The sequence below is a fragment of the Crocodylus porosus genome, unplaced genomic scaffold (genome assembly GCF_001723895.1).
Source record: "Crocodylus porosus isolate Cpor-Errol unplaced genomic scaffold, CroPor_comp1, whole genome shotgun sequence".
NCBI lineage: Eukaryota > Metazoa > Chordata > Crocodylia > Crocodylidae > Crocodylus > Crocodylus porosus.
In genome coordinates this window covers 60395997-60410470 of record NW_017728918.1, presented here as the reverse complement: position 1 = coordinate 60410470, position 14474 = coordinate 60395997, and the positions used below count along the sequence as shown (strand labels likewise).

Below are 14474 nucleotides of genomic sequence, written 5' to 3'. Positions count from 1 at the left end.
TGCTTGGACTGCAGCACGTTGAGTTGGGTCAGAGCAGTCCAGGATAGCAGGGGGCTGGGGAGGAAAGGTCAGCCTACCAGCCAGGAGCTGCTCCAACCAGATGCAGTGTGCTGCAGAGGGGCTGGCTCGAGCATGAGGATGCTTCAGCATTGGGCTAGCCAGCAGGCAGCCCCCACACTGAAGCACCCTTGTGCCCCAGCCAGCCAGCTCAGCATCTACACATACACTGCTGCACATGAAAATACTACCCTACTGTGGAGTTCTTGTATTTCATAGTTTATTAGTTTCCTGTGCACTAATAGGGACACATATGTAGATACTGAGATGTTTACTATGTAAGTTAATTAGTCAACTATGCAGTAAATATCTTGTATAGACACACCCACTAAGTGGTATGCATATATATGTGCACGCTCCTACCAGGAGGTGATGTTATTTTGTGTTCTGTTGCTGCCTGCTGTTGTACTTGAAAAACATTCTATTAAGTGGTGTGGAAACATTGCCCTAATGAAAGACAACCTACCCTGTAGTGATATTCCAAGGTGTTCCACATGTCATGGTGCTAGAGTCAGGATCCAAGTTTTCCTTAATTTTAGAAGAGATACATGAATTGTTACGGGCTCAAAATACTGTTCCCTGCAAAGCAAGACTTATCCACTACAAAAAACAAACAGTTGCTTTAAAGGAAAAACGTTAAATCCATGTCCACTTCAGGGAGGATCAAGGGGTCTTCTTCCTTTTTTATTGCCAAGGACAGCTTACTAAGTGAATGGCTTGAGCCACTGGGCACCAAGTTAAAAGGAATGCATAGCATTGCAATGGACAACATTCAAGACATCCTACAGGAATGCAGCAAAGTTTTTGAAGAAGACCTTGGTGTGTAAAAACTATTTTTTACTACAACACAGAATCATAGACAATTAGGGGTGAAAGGGACCTCAGGAGGTCATCTAATCCAATTCCCTGCTCAAAGCAGGAACGTTCCCAACTAGAACATCCCAGCCAAGGCTTTGTCTAGTCAGGTCTTAAAAACCTCCAAGGATGGAGCTTCCACCAACTCTTTCGGTAACTTGTTCCAATATTTTGCTATCCTCCTAGTAAGAAAGTTTTTCCCAATATCTAACCTAAATTTCCTTGCTTCTTGTTCTGCCTTCTCCCACCGCAGAGAACAGCCTAGCTCCATTTTCTTTGGAACCACCTCTCAGGTAGTTAAAGGCTGCTATTAAATCTACTTCCAGTCTTCTCTTCTCTAGCCTAGATAAGCCCAGTTCCCTCAGCCTCTCCTCAGAAGTCATGTGCCCCAGCTCTCTAGCCATTTTTTCTGTCCCCACACTGGACTTTCTCCAATTTGTTCACATCCTTTCTGTAGTGCGGGGCCCAAAACTGAGCACAGTACTCCAGATGTGACCTAACCAGTGCTGAGTACAGGGGGATAATCACTTCCCTTGACCTGCTGACAACAATCCTACCAATGCAGCCCAGTCTGCCATTAGCCTTCTTAGCAACAAAGGCATACTGTTGTCTCATATTCAGCTTATTGTCCACTGTAACCCCCAGGTCCTTTTCTGCAGAGCTGCTGCCTAGCCAGTCAACCCCCAGTCTGTACCCATGCATTGGATTGTTCCGTCCTAAGTGCAGGACTTTGCACTTGTTCTTATTGAACCTCAAGATATTTCATTTAGTCCAATCCTTCAATATGCGTAGGTCTCTCTGAATCCTAACTCTACCATCTAGCATATCTACTATTCCCCCCAAGTTGGTATCGTCTGCAAACTTGCTGGGGGTGCACTCTATACAGTCTTTGATGTCATTGATGAATATATTGAACAAAACTGGCCCCAGGACTGACCCCTAGGGCACTCTGCTTGATACCAACTGCCAACTATGCATTGAGCCATTGACTACTTCCCTCTGAGCCTGATGATCCAGCCAGTTTCCTATCCATTTACAGTCCATTCATCCAACCCATACTTCCTTAGCTTACCTACAAGAATGTTGTGGGAAACCATAGCAACAGTCAAGAAACTTTGCTTAAGTCAAGTATACCATATCCCCACATCCACTGGTCTCCCTGCATCCACAGAGCTAGTCATTTCATCATAGAAGGCAATCAGGGTGGTCAGGCATGACTAGCCCCTGGTGAATCCATGCTGACTGTTCCTAATTACCTTCTCCTCCAAGTGCTTAGAAATGGATTCCTTGAGGGTTTTCTCCCTGGGGTGAGGCTGACCAGTCCCTTTTCCCTTTAAAGATGGGCACTTTATTTTCCCTTTTCCAATCATCCAGGACCTCTCCTGATCACCATGAGTTTTCGAAAATGATGGCCAGTGGCTCTGCAATCACATCAGCCAACTCTCTCAGCACAGCCACAGGCCAAAGTTCTGCAAAACTACTGATGAACTACCAAGTGAAGACACATTTGGATTGGCTCCATGGAGACCTAGTAGCAGAGCACCAAGCAAAGCAAAAAATCCAGTTCTTTACAAAATAGGATACTTCACTTGTGCAGACCTTCAATTAAAATGATGCCATATACTTCTGAAAGCATGCAACAGAGTCACAGTGGGTGCCTGCAACTGTCCTTGAAGGTACAAGACCAGTGAAACTACAAGCCATTGAAGCTATAAGACCAGAAGCTACAAGGCCAAGCCTCCAGATAGCAAGGCGCTTCGTAGACACATGGAACAGAAATGAGGTCAAGTTTCAGGTGGTGTTTTCAGATCCTGAAGACATCAGACTGCCAGCAGGACCAGTTCTTTTAAGTCCATTAACAGTTCTAGATCCATCAAATCCTCCAGTTGCTGAAGCGACTCAAAAAGAGCCAAAACAGCCTGCTACCATCTCCAGTGAGATGGTTCCAAACCCTGAATTGATTCATCCAAGATGAATATAACTCAAATACTTAAGGACTACATTACCTAGGGGGGCAACAGTGTTATGTACTGAGTGGTATATGTGCAGATGTGCACCCAGCCCTGCCAGTGAGTGGGACTATTCTGTGTTGTGTTCGTCTCTTGATGCTGTCTGTTGTAATACTTGAAGAGAATTCAGTTAAGCCCTCTTGTAGTGTAATAAAGATGGTTGCCCTACTTGCTATCTGCACAGGGTGCATGGGGAGGAGACCAAGAAAAAGGCCTAACACACAAAACCTCCCACTGGCTAAACCCATACCAAAGGGAAGACAACACACTGCATTTTAAAAATGGGACTTTCCCTTTCACAGATGTCACATGTATTGTAAAAAATGGGGAGGGTAAAAGGAAAGGCACAGTTCTACATTACATTTTGATGCTGGGGATATCTAAATTGTTTTTTATAACACCATTTTATAACAGAGGATCTCCCTTTCCTTTTGTACTTGAATAAATCAGGAGTTAACTTGATCAAAAAATGCAGGTGGTGAAAGCAGAGGAAGAATTAAGTCCACAGGCTCCAACCATGAGCCACCGCTTTATCCAACATTGCTGGATAGATAACTAAACATAAAAATCCACAACAAAAAACTGAATATAGGACACTGGGGTGTGTAATTGGCAGCTGCTACAACTCATTTGTTTTAATTGAAGAAAAAAATCTCCTCCCTACTCAGGAGGCAGCAGACATTTTGTCCCTGTATCAGAGACACAGAGTGTTTTCTAAGGGAGGTACTGTCTTTATTTCCTTTGTTCCTCATTCAGGGAAAAATAAATAGATACCAGCTAATTCTGTCTCTTTCCCATATGTTATGTTTAAGAAACCTCTTTGATGCAAGAGTCTTCTGTTTACATGTGTCAAAATACTAAACCATTAAAAGAAAATACTTTGTCTTAACTTTTTATCTTACAAAGCTCATTTCCTCTCCCTGTCTCCCAGGAGCTGAAGCCAGAGGTCACTAACACAGTCCCAGAGCTGCCTGTGGAGCACACAGTAGAGTTCAGCATTACCCTCACTAATCAGGAGTACACAACAGAACTGAGTGATCCTCGCTCACCACAGTATCAGCACCTAGCAGCAAAATTTCAGCTTCAGGTAAGGGGTCTAATAGCAGGCCAAAGAATTAATCTTGTGCCCTGATGCTTCTTTATAATGTGAAGTAATTTTAAAAGCTTATAATATGAAACAATTTTGCAGTCCTGTGACCAACCAAAGTATATACTGGAGGTCTCTCAAAAGAATTGGTTACTCTGTGGCACATTACAAAGCACTGGTTTATTAAAATAAATTAATACCTGTTATGCAGATTTTCATGGAATTGCTACAGGTTACCACCGGGCACTAAAAAGAACCTAGTAGTCTCTGGGATACTTTATGCTCTCTGTGGATACATGCATACATTCATGTTACCTGATCTACAGTCACTTGGATTACTTTAAGCTGTGTGATCGTAGAATGGGTCCAGTTGATCCACATGTTCAGCAGTGCAGGGAGCTGTGCCCAGAACCTGCTCTAAATAAGGTGGGGACGGGGGAGGCAGATGGGTTGGGAGGCTAGAAGATCTTCAGGAGGGTTTAGCAGGTATTGTGGGGAGGAGATTTGGTAGGATCAGAGGGGCTAGCAGGTCCATGGGGGCATTGGTGGGTCCATGGGGGAGATCATTGTCCAGAAGGTGGGAGAATTGGGAGGCCAAAAATAGCCTAGTCAGGGTGAGGGGTAAGAAGAGTGCAGCCCAGGAGTTAAGGCAAACAGCTGGGCATTCCCAGCCCAGGGCTAGGATAACCCATTCCCAACCTAATTTAGCTCACCCCCTCAAGTGAACTAAGTTAGATCAGGCTGGCCATTTTTTGCCTAATGTAAAATGAAGATGAAGATGCATAATACAGTAGGTCTGTACAGACCTGCAAGTCCATACAGACTGGTATTTAGATTGACCTATACCCAGTTAGGTCAATCTAAATGTAACATCTGGATATACCTTAAGTCAACAGGACATGCATTCTAAACTTCCAGCCAATGTAAAATTAGCATCCCAAGACTGATGGAAAATAAGACTGCCAGGGAGATATTTTTCTGGCACAAAATAATCCCACACAATGACAAAAGAAATGGTTAGTAATTCCATATTAGTATCACAGCATGCTTACCTTTAGTGTTTACACTGTGGTAATGCTTAGGCTTTGTCTATAGCCCCTCTCTGTCAAGCCTGAGGCTGCTGCTCAAAACAAGCCCTACCTACTCACACCCCTGTCAATTATGCACGGTAGGTGGCTTAGAGGAGTCCTAAGAGCATACCTTGTTATTACTCCCACACTTTAGGTCTCAGGAGAGCCTAACAGTAACATTTGGACATGCCAGAACCAAGCTAAGCTGCCTACTCTGCTTAATTGTTAGGCCTTCATGGAGAGAGAATAAGTAAGTGTGGCTTGTTTCTTGGTGGCAGACCTGGGCTCAGCAAGTAGAATGACTTTAGGGGCTCTTGAATACAACGAAGGACATAATAATGAACATCAGCTATGTATAAATTGTCAGAGTTCCATTAAATCAGTTGATCTCTAGTAAATTACACTGGCAAGAGATTTGTCCATAGATTCCATCTCAGAGAAAGTTCTAAATTCAGAATATAATATTATGCTCCTGAGCTTTGCATTTTTTTTCAGATATTCCAGATAGTCAGCTGTTTGGGACATAGACCTTCATCTGGTCTATGGCTGTGCAGCATTTGACGTTTTAAAGGCCTGCTTTTATAGTATATCATTTATATAAATGTATTATATAGGTCATTAATAATTACTACCTTCATTCAGAACAGACAACTCCTGTTGTTTCTAGTTGCTGCACATGTCTACCACACATAGATATCTTTTCTTAGAGCATCTGTTCACCTACCTCACAAACCGACATTTGCAGAAAGAAACTAAAAGAGCTGTAGATAGCTAATCAGCAGAGCATTAGACCCTCTACAACATTAGGAAAATCATTTGGGCCTAATCAGGAATTAATGGACAGCACTTTGTAGTGATTTAATTTCTACAGTAAACCTAATGAGCAATTTAATACCAATGTTGAAAGAAATTAGCTACTGTTGTCTGAACTACTTTCCAAAGGAAGCAGCCAAGGCACTTGAAAGCACAGGGCCTTGTTAAGTCATTTAGTTGGGCATTACCATCTTTTTTAATAGAACTAGTATAGCAGAGGTATTTTGTATTATTAATATTGCTAACTGCAAGTTTAATTACCAATTTAATTGTCAGCATTTAATGTTCTGGAGGTCCTTAATGATCCATAGGTCCTCAAAAGGTTTTGCTTGGTAAAATTAAACAAACGTCAGTGTAAGTTTCTCCAATGCATCCCTCCCTTGACTATCCTAATTTGGAATCAGTATTTGCAATGAACCAACAAAGGGAATATTAACAGAGCTGATCAATAGCTTCTCTTCCCAATACATCCAAGCTCTCTCTTCCTGCAAAAAGTTGCTTGCTAGGGCTGTGCAAAGCTTTAGTCACTGATTCAATTTGGCAGAGATTCAGCCTGATTCGGTGGCCAAATCTCTGAATCTGAATCAAACCAGGAGACCCTTTAATCTCTCCAAATTGAATCAGAACCCTCCAAACTGATTCAGAGAGATTCAATGATTCAGACATAGACACAGCTTTAAATGGTTTTTTTTACATACCTCAAGGTACCAGGCAGCTTGTGACTGCTGAGATGGTGGGGTGGATAGACCATCCCAAAAGAGTTAAGGGGGAGGGGCCCCCAGCATGCTTGGCAGCAGAACCAGAAGTGGACCAGAAGCACTTCTGGGTCCACTGACAAGTATGCAGGGGGCCCCCCCTGCACCCCTCCAGCTTGGTGAATGATGCCTCTGGGGTCTCCCCATGGCTGATACCTGAACTGGAGGGGTGTGTTCCCCTCCCCCCATGCACTCAGCAGTGGACCCAGAAGTGGACCAGAAGTACTTCTGACCCACTTCCGGGTTTGCCACTGAGCAAAAGTGGGGGCAGGGGACTGCACTCCTGTGGGATGCTCCATCCACCCCACCATCATAGCATTCACAACCCGCACCTGTTATCTTGAGGTATGTAGAAAAACATTTAAAGCTGTGTCTATGGCTGAATCTCTGATTCTCTGAATCAGCATCAAATCTTCAGATTTGGATTTGGCTGAATTGAAAGTGGACAGTGATCCAGATCAACAAATTGAATCACTATCCCCTGATTCAGGCTGAATCCAAATCAACTACGGCCCATTTTGCACACCCCTGTTGCTTGCAGACTTTCCATAACTGCACATATGTTGTGTTCTGGCAACTTGCAACTTGACCCCCCAGCATCTGTATCTTTTGGTTGCTTTTTGTTTTAATGAGGTTCTACAGTATTTGAATATGACAGAAAAGGGGCTTTGATTATTAAAAGTATTTTCCGTTACCACCAGTTATCATTCTAAAGAGTCCAGATCTCTTCCTTCCAAGCAGCACTAGAGAGAGAAACAGTTCAGTAGCTGCTGCCATGGATGTGTACAGACATTCAAGCAGCCTGTTGGGGAGGCGCTCTAATTATGGCACTTTGCACAAAAGCACCATAGTTGAACTGCCATTGAACCCAACAGATGTTCACATGCTTGGTGGGGAAGAGAGGCTCAGAGCTTGCCTGCACCAGCCCTGGCCAGCAGGTGGAGGCACTCCAGCAGCCTCCCAGGAGATTGCCAGACCACCCCTTTTCCACCTCCCTGCCCCCACCACCAGCTGTCAGCAGTGGCTGGTGGGGAGACAGACTCCCCAGCCACAAGCCATCCGCCCCCCACAACTACCACTGCTGGGGTTTTGGGGGGAGCCAGTCCAGGCCTGCATGTCAGGAGAGGCTCCCTCCCCACCCCCCCACGTGAGCAGCTTAACAGTAGCAACCTCCTGGATCTGGGAAAGGGGGGGAGAAAATGGAGACCCCCCCCGCAGGCGTGTTCTGATTCACTCCAAAAGCTGAGGGGCAGTCCCTCCCTGCCCTCCCCACCCCCCCACTCTCCCAGCCTGGCTGCACAAGGAGGAGACAGCTTTTTCTGTCTCCTCTCTATGACAGCTGGGGATGGGAATGAGATGATGCTCACCAGCAAGCTCCAGCCCAGCCCTGTAAGGGCCCCTGGGACACAGGCAGAATCACCCATAATTAAGACCCATTGTGAACCTGTGCACAAAGTTCACTATGGTGCTCTGTCCTAGAGTGCCTTCATCTGATACTGCATCAGATAAAGGTTAACTTTTCATGCTATCCACCATTTTTAAAGCTTTCTGCAGCCCTGAACGTTCATTATCTTATGGCTAAAGAGCCCTTTTGGTGGTTCAGCACATGAAAAGGTAACACCTCATGTAGCACAGCTGGCATGTTTTTCTCTAACAACAGACCTGAGGGAAGCACAAGTCTTGTCACAAGGCAGAAATACGAGTGATTTACTGAGGTTAAGATAAGTAGGTCACTGCCAGGACTGTGCGCTTGATCACAAATTTTAATGCAGCTCTTCCAGCTTAGCCAAACTCACCTACGTATGCCGGGGCCACAAATTTTATACAGGATTTATATATAATCAGACAAATAAAAGATGAGGGAGAGGGAAGGGAATCTATCCATTAAACTAGCTTTTGTGCCCTGTAATTGACGTATTGACTTATTAGGGCTCAATAAATGCTGAGTTCCCTGACCTCCCACAGATTTCATTTTCAGGTAAGAGCGCTCAGCCCACAGGATGAAATGCTGCTCAGCACCTGTCAGGATCAGGCTGTTAATTAGGGAGCTTTACCTGCATTTTAAACCAAGAGTCTGCATCTAGTTGTATTATATGGAAATATGCAGTATTTCATTTACTTGATCTGTAGAAATATTATTCTCAAGTAGAAACACAAATTCATGAATAATCAGCTGGAATGCATTCCCTGTTATTTTTTCAGATGGTTATTTGTGACTACCTGGTATTAATAAAAATCCTTATGACCCTCTAAACTTTAGAGTGTAAAGTTTGGCAAAATCATACAATATTCATAATTCATGTCCATAATTTTTCATCACTGACTCACTGACTTTCTTGTTAAAAAAAGTTTCCATTATTAAATTAGGCAGCAGAAAATGCCCATAGTGACCTTTCTAATAGATAGCTGTCAGACAGTATTCAGTTTACAAGCTGTTTATGAACAGCCTGTACCAGGGATGGAAAATTATTTGGGCTGGAGGGCCATTTAATGAGTTTTGGTGAGTTGTTAAGGGCCACTTATGCATGTGTGCTCTTGCTCACACCTCCCTGCAGCTGGACTGAGATTGGCACCAGAGCAACAGTGGCAGTGAGAGCAGAAGCATGAGCCCACTCAGGATGTGGCATCTTATCTCTGCCCCTCCATGATCTCCTCCCTACAGTGCCTAGCATGGCTGACACTGACAGGCAGGCACAGGGATGAGAACTGCACTGCACCTGGGAAATGCCCCTGCGTCTTGGCCTTCCTCCCCAACCCACTGTGCAGACCCCAGCCAGGGAGGGTGGGGGGCAGAGCAGGTGGTTCAGTTCACCCTGCTCACCCAGCCCCCTACCACACAGTTCTGGGTGGGCAGGCAGGTCTCCAGCCTTTGCTTGCATTGCTGTGTGGAAGCACCTGCCTGCCTGCCTGGCACCACAAGGTCAGACTCCACCTCCTGTGCTGCCACACAGTGCTGAGCAGGAGGGCAAGGCTGCTTCCACCTAGTGTCCCCTGCTGCACCAGCAGAGGCCAGAGCTGGAGCCACTGCCTGTGGGCCCACCAATTGATTCTATCTGGCCTGCAGGCAGCAGCGCTAGCTCTTGCCTCTGCTGGCACCCTGAGCCAGGTAGAATCAATTGATGGGCCAGATCTGGCCCATGGTCTGTATTTTGCCCACCCCTGGCCTATACTCTATTAAATCCAGTAAATATTTTCAATTTATTAATAAAGTACATATTAGTTGGTAAATGACTCATGGACCTTAAGTAGCCAAAATTAACTGGATCTTCTGATCATAGAAAATTAGGGTTGGCAGGGACCTCAGGAAATCATTTAGTCAAGTGTTTCTCAACCCATGGGTTGCAACCCAAAAGTGAGTCCCAGGAATATATGAAAGGGTCATGAAGAAACTTTAAAAAATGGAACAACAAATTTTAAAAATGGATTTTCCTTTGAAGGAGAAAAATGTGGGAAACCATAGGTTTCCCCTTGCAAGTTGGCTGAGTTCCAGCCACAAGAGACTGCTTGGTGTGGGGGGGAGTGGGAGGAGGGTGAAAAGGCAGGGGCCACCACATGGCAGCCAGGCAACATTGAGAGCAGGTCCGCAGCTTCCCGCAGGTAAGTCTCCCCGCAGGCTGGAGGGGAGCAGCAGTGGTGGATGACCCGTAGCAGAGGGTTAGAGCTACAGTCCAATGCATGACTGGCTGGTGGCAGGTAAAGGTGATGGTAGTACAGCCTTTCCCCCATCCATTACTCCTTGTGCTGCTGGCAGCATGGGTGGTGCAGGGGTTCTGGTGTCAGCAGGGGTTCTGGTGTCTGTTCTACCCCTCCATCCCAAATCCCACCTGCAGGGCTATGGAGGCAGCTCCTGCCCATGCCAGTCCAGCCAGGCTGCAGCCCTCTGCCCACTGTGGGTGCACAAATCTGGGAGGTACATGCCCCACACCCCTGCCCCATGCATCCACTTCATGCCCCACGCACTGTGGGGCTGGGGCCTGGAGGCAGCAGGTTGGGAGTGAGGGGCATTTAGGGTGGTGGGGGGCTGTGCACTGGAACTGAGGGGCACTGGCAGGGCCAGAGGGCTATTTTCTTCTTACATTATTTACTCAGTTGGGACTGGCCATCAATGTTTACAAATGGGTCCTGGTAGAAAGAAGCTGAAAACCACTTAACTAGTTCACCCCCCTGCTCATAGCAGAACAATAAAGATCTCAAGACAAATACAATACGTGCAGTCCCCTTTAAATCTTTGCGACATTTTTCAAGTTTCCAAACTATGCCTTTTGCCAGTGACTGTTTACATTTAGCATACATGGAATTAATATGTTTGTGTTTTTCACTAGATGCAAAAAATATTTGAAAAACTTCCAGGATTCAAAGAAATCCATGTATTAGGATTTAAGTAAGTAAGAAATCAAGTCCCATTTTCTATTTATTGCTAAGATTCCTTTTCTTCACCAAGAGTCCCATTAAAAAAATTAGTTGTGGAAATGCATGTTATCATAAGTTGATTTTCTGGGACCCTTTCATAATGAATAAGGGGATGCAGCATGGACAAATTCCAAATTAGACCATGGACCATTGCATTATTTAAAAAGATGAAAAAGGTAAAAAGTTCTCATTCCCTCTAGGAAACAGAAATACAGTTTCAGAGAAACATTACAAGGCACATTGTCTTTAATGTATTTACTTGTCAGCAGCATTGTATTAACAAACCTCTTAAGCTACTTGAGTAAGAAAAGGGGCAAGGGATATTGTGCTTGTTTCTTGAAACTGCTTTCTGTGCATGGAATAAATCTTTCCTTTACAGAACAGTAAAAATGTCTCCACAATAAGAGCTAAGAAAGTTGCTGCTTAGTGTTCTACAGCAGTGCTGTACCCATTATTTTTACTATATAGTCACACAACATATGATTTTTTCCAATGTATTCCTCCCACCCTCTCCAAACTATGCAGGGTTTTCTATTTTTGAAGATATTCTTGATTTTTTTTTAAAACACTGCAACACATATTCACTATTACTCCAAGCTGCTTTCTACCTTTTCAGTAAAAAATCTGTAGCAGTTTTAGCACGACTATTTATGGCCTCATCAAGATCCTATAACTCACATCAGAAATATAAAGGCACAAGATATTAACATATTTTAATATGAATAACTTCTTTAAAATGTAAGGTAGAAAATACCAGGGCTTGGTCATCCAGGGCACCTTTCCTTTACTTTGTGCATTTTTACCAGAACCTCAGCCAAGTTCCATCTGTCAACACTTCCTAACACCTTGAAGAAATGGTAATGAGTTACTTACTCCATCCTAGTTTTTCTCTAAGAATTACTGAGGAAAGTGAAAAATGGGCAAGATAGAATGGAAGTTATTTCAACTTTGACTGCCAAAGTGAAGGGGAAAGAACAATGATTACTGAAGAATGGTCAGGGAAACATTTAATATCTTTTCATGATTATTTTAGCTTGAACGTGGGGAAAAAAGCATCACAAGGAAGGACAACTAATAGAAAAAAAATGCCTGAGATGCAAGAAACATGCTTTTCTGGCATGTTCCAAGTCTCTTCTGATACTGCAGTGAGAATTATGATCTACAGCATCAGCATTTGATAACCTGTCCAGAATTAGGTTTAATAGCTTTTCAGAATTGTTTGTGGATTTGGCTTCCACACACTGATTTTTCCAACTTAGGGTAAAACGAATCTCATAAAGGTGATTTTATTTTTAATGTGTACAAAAGTGAGAACATTTGTCTTCATTTTCCTTGTGCTAGTCTGTAGCATTTTATGTGAAGTCAGATGGCTGAAACTGAAATAAAAATTGAGGGGACAATATCCTGAGTATGTACAAGCTGTTGCTAAAAAGCAAGCTGCTGCAGCAATTAAACTGAAGGAGAGACTTTAATTTTAGTAAATGTGGTATATGACACCAATCTTTGTCGTGCTGAACTCAGTTACAGTGGATCTCCTGCTGTAACAAACTCCTCCCAAAGTTTTCCCTCCCTATGTCAAATACATACTAGGAGATCACAACTTTTGTGGGCTGAACTCAAATCTCAAGATATGGTAAAGAATCCTAGACAGCAAGTACATTAATGGATATGCTGCTTTCCACTTGGCTTTTACTCTCTGCTATAATTATTCATGGAAATTAAATACGTTTTGCAGGTTCTATCTGCAATAAGTTGAAGATGTTAAGTGATTTTACTGCTTCACCCCTCTCTACACTGCCTTATGGACATTAGTCACCATGAATACATCAGGAAGTAGCAAAAAAAAAAATACTACTATGTATTATGCAAGATTAAGCTGTTTTCCTGAGCTTAGAATAAGAAGTCATTATAGTAAGTGCTAGTCCTTCCACCATCCAAAACACACAAAATTATCAGTCTAGTGCCAATATTCCATGCTGGCATCCCAACAGAATGCTGGCATTTCAAAAGGTCACTAACCTGTTCTTCTGAAGCCTAGAAGCTGTAAAAAGGATCAGCAGTAAAAGGATTAAAGATATCATATAAGCTTTACACTGAGTACACACTAAAAAGGCCTGATTCTACCATGCAGTTTCCTGACAGGTTAGGGGCTTATATTTTTAAAATGTATTTCATTCTTCCTCCACAAATTAATTCCTTGCTGTATAAACTAAGTGTTTGCACATTGCAAGAGCATATATACAACACCTAATGGGCAGATTTTTGCACAATAGCTGACATTCACTGCATCTTGTTCTGGTTATCCAAATAGCTCTAAAAAGCATATAGATCACCAGACCTAGAAGCAGAAGCACTTTACGAATGAAGAGGGGATATCATTGAGTCCTGGACTATCAGCACTGTTCCCTACACATAAATCTGCATCTGTAGCAAACTGCCCTGCAGCAACTCACAGTCTTTCCAAAAACCTGTCAATAGTACATTAAAAATATGCTAGAGGCAAGGATTTCTTAGGGTGATATCTTTTAGTGGACAAATTGTAGAGCTGGGATATGCTTTCATTCTGAAAATTGTATTATCATTTTCTGCTGAAGTACATCCCAACCAAGCCAGCTAGATGCCCTTTGATTGTGCTTGCCATTTAAGGACCAAAGGATGTCAAAATATACCCTGTCAAAAGTCAAATTTCGGGCTCCAAAAATCAGGGATCAGTTCGTGTCCTGTTAGCTTGCTCTAAATCCACAGACAGCACAATGACTAATCTGAAGAAGGCAGAAAGTACATTGCCTTTGCAACAATAGAGTATTATGGATCAACAGTGATATGTTCTAAAAGGGTTCTTGCTCATTCTTCCTTAACTGATTGGAAGGCTGCTTTGCTGAGTCTGCTGCAGAGGTTGTATACAGGACAATTGCATTCATATGGAAGCTTGAGGACACCACTACAACTGGACCAGAGGATTCACCAGGGAAGTGAAGCCAATCTTTTCCCTGCTGTTGCACTATCAAATGTCATGACTCCTGCAGGAGTGTACATGGCAGATAATTAATAGGTCAGGTTCCCTCTGAGGCTCAGATTTGGATAGCAGCCAAATATTATTTCAGTCCCATATTTCAGTAGCTTCTCTACGGAACGCAGTGAACTCCACCGTAAAGGTGCAGATTAGCAGTGACAGCACCACACTTGTAGAATCAATGGGAAAATAAATCTTTCAGCTTACTCCATACAGCAAAGCTGCTGTTCCCCTTCTCAGATCAAACTCAGCCATCATCTAGGATCTGGGGGAACGTTTGTTCACCAGAGCGCCCCAAGGGATGACTAGCTCGAACGGTCACAAACTCCTGCAAGACCATTTCAGGCTGGACATAAGGAAGAATTTCTTTACTGTCCGAGCCCCCAAGGTCTGGAACAGTCTGCC

At 43.6% G+C, this 14474-nt stretch overlaps 1 protein-coding gene across 1 annotated transcript in view; it reads left to right on the top strand.

The window, feature by feature from the left end:
• The window catches only part of IMPG1 (interphotoreceptor matrix proteoglycan 1), a 145178-nt gene that overhangs the window by 57482 nt on the left and 73222 nt on the right, over nucleotides 1–14474 (top strand). The window contains exons 7-8 of the mRNA XM_019537655.1: nucleotides 3853–4008; nucleotides 10969–11027. Coding sequence (XP_019393200.1) covers nucleotides 3853–4008; nucleotides 10969–11027 — 215 coding nt within the window. The remainder of the gene's footprint in view (nucleotides 1–3852; nucleotides 4009–10968; nucleotides 11028–14474) is intronic.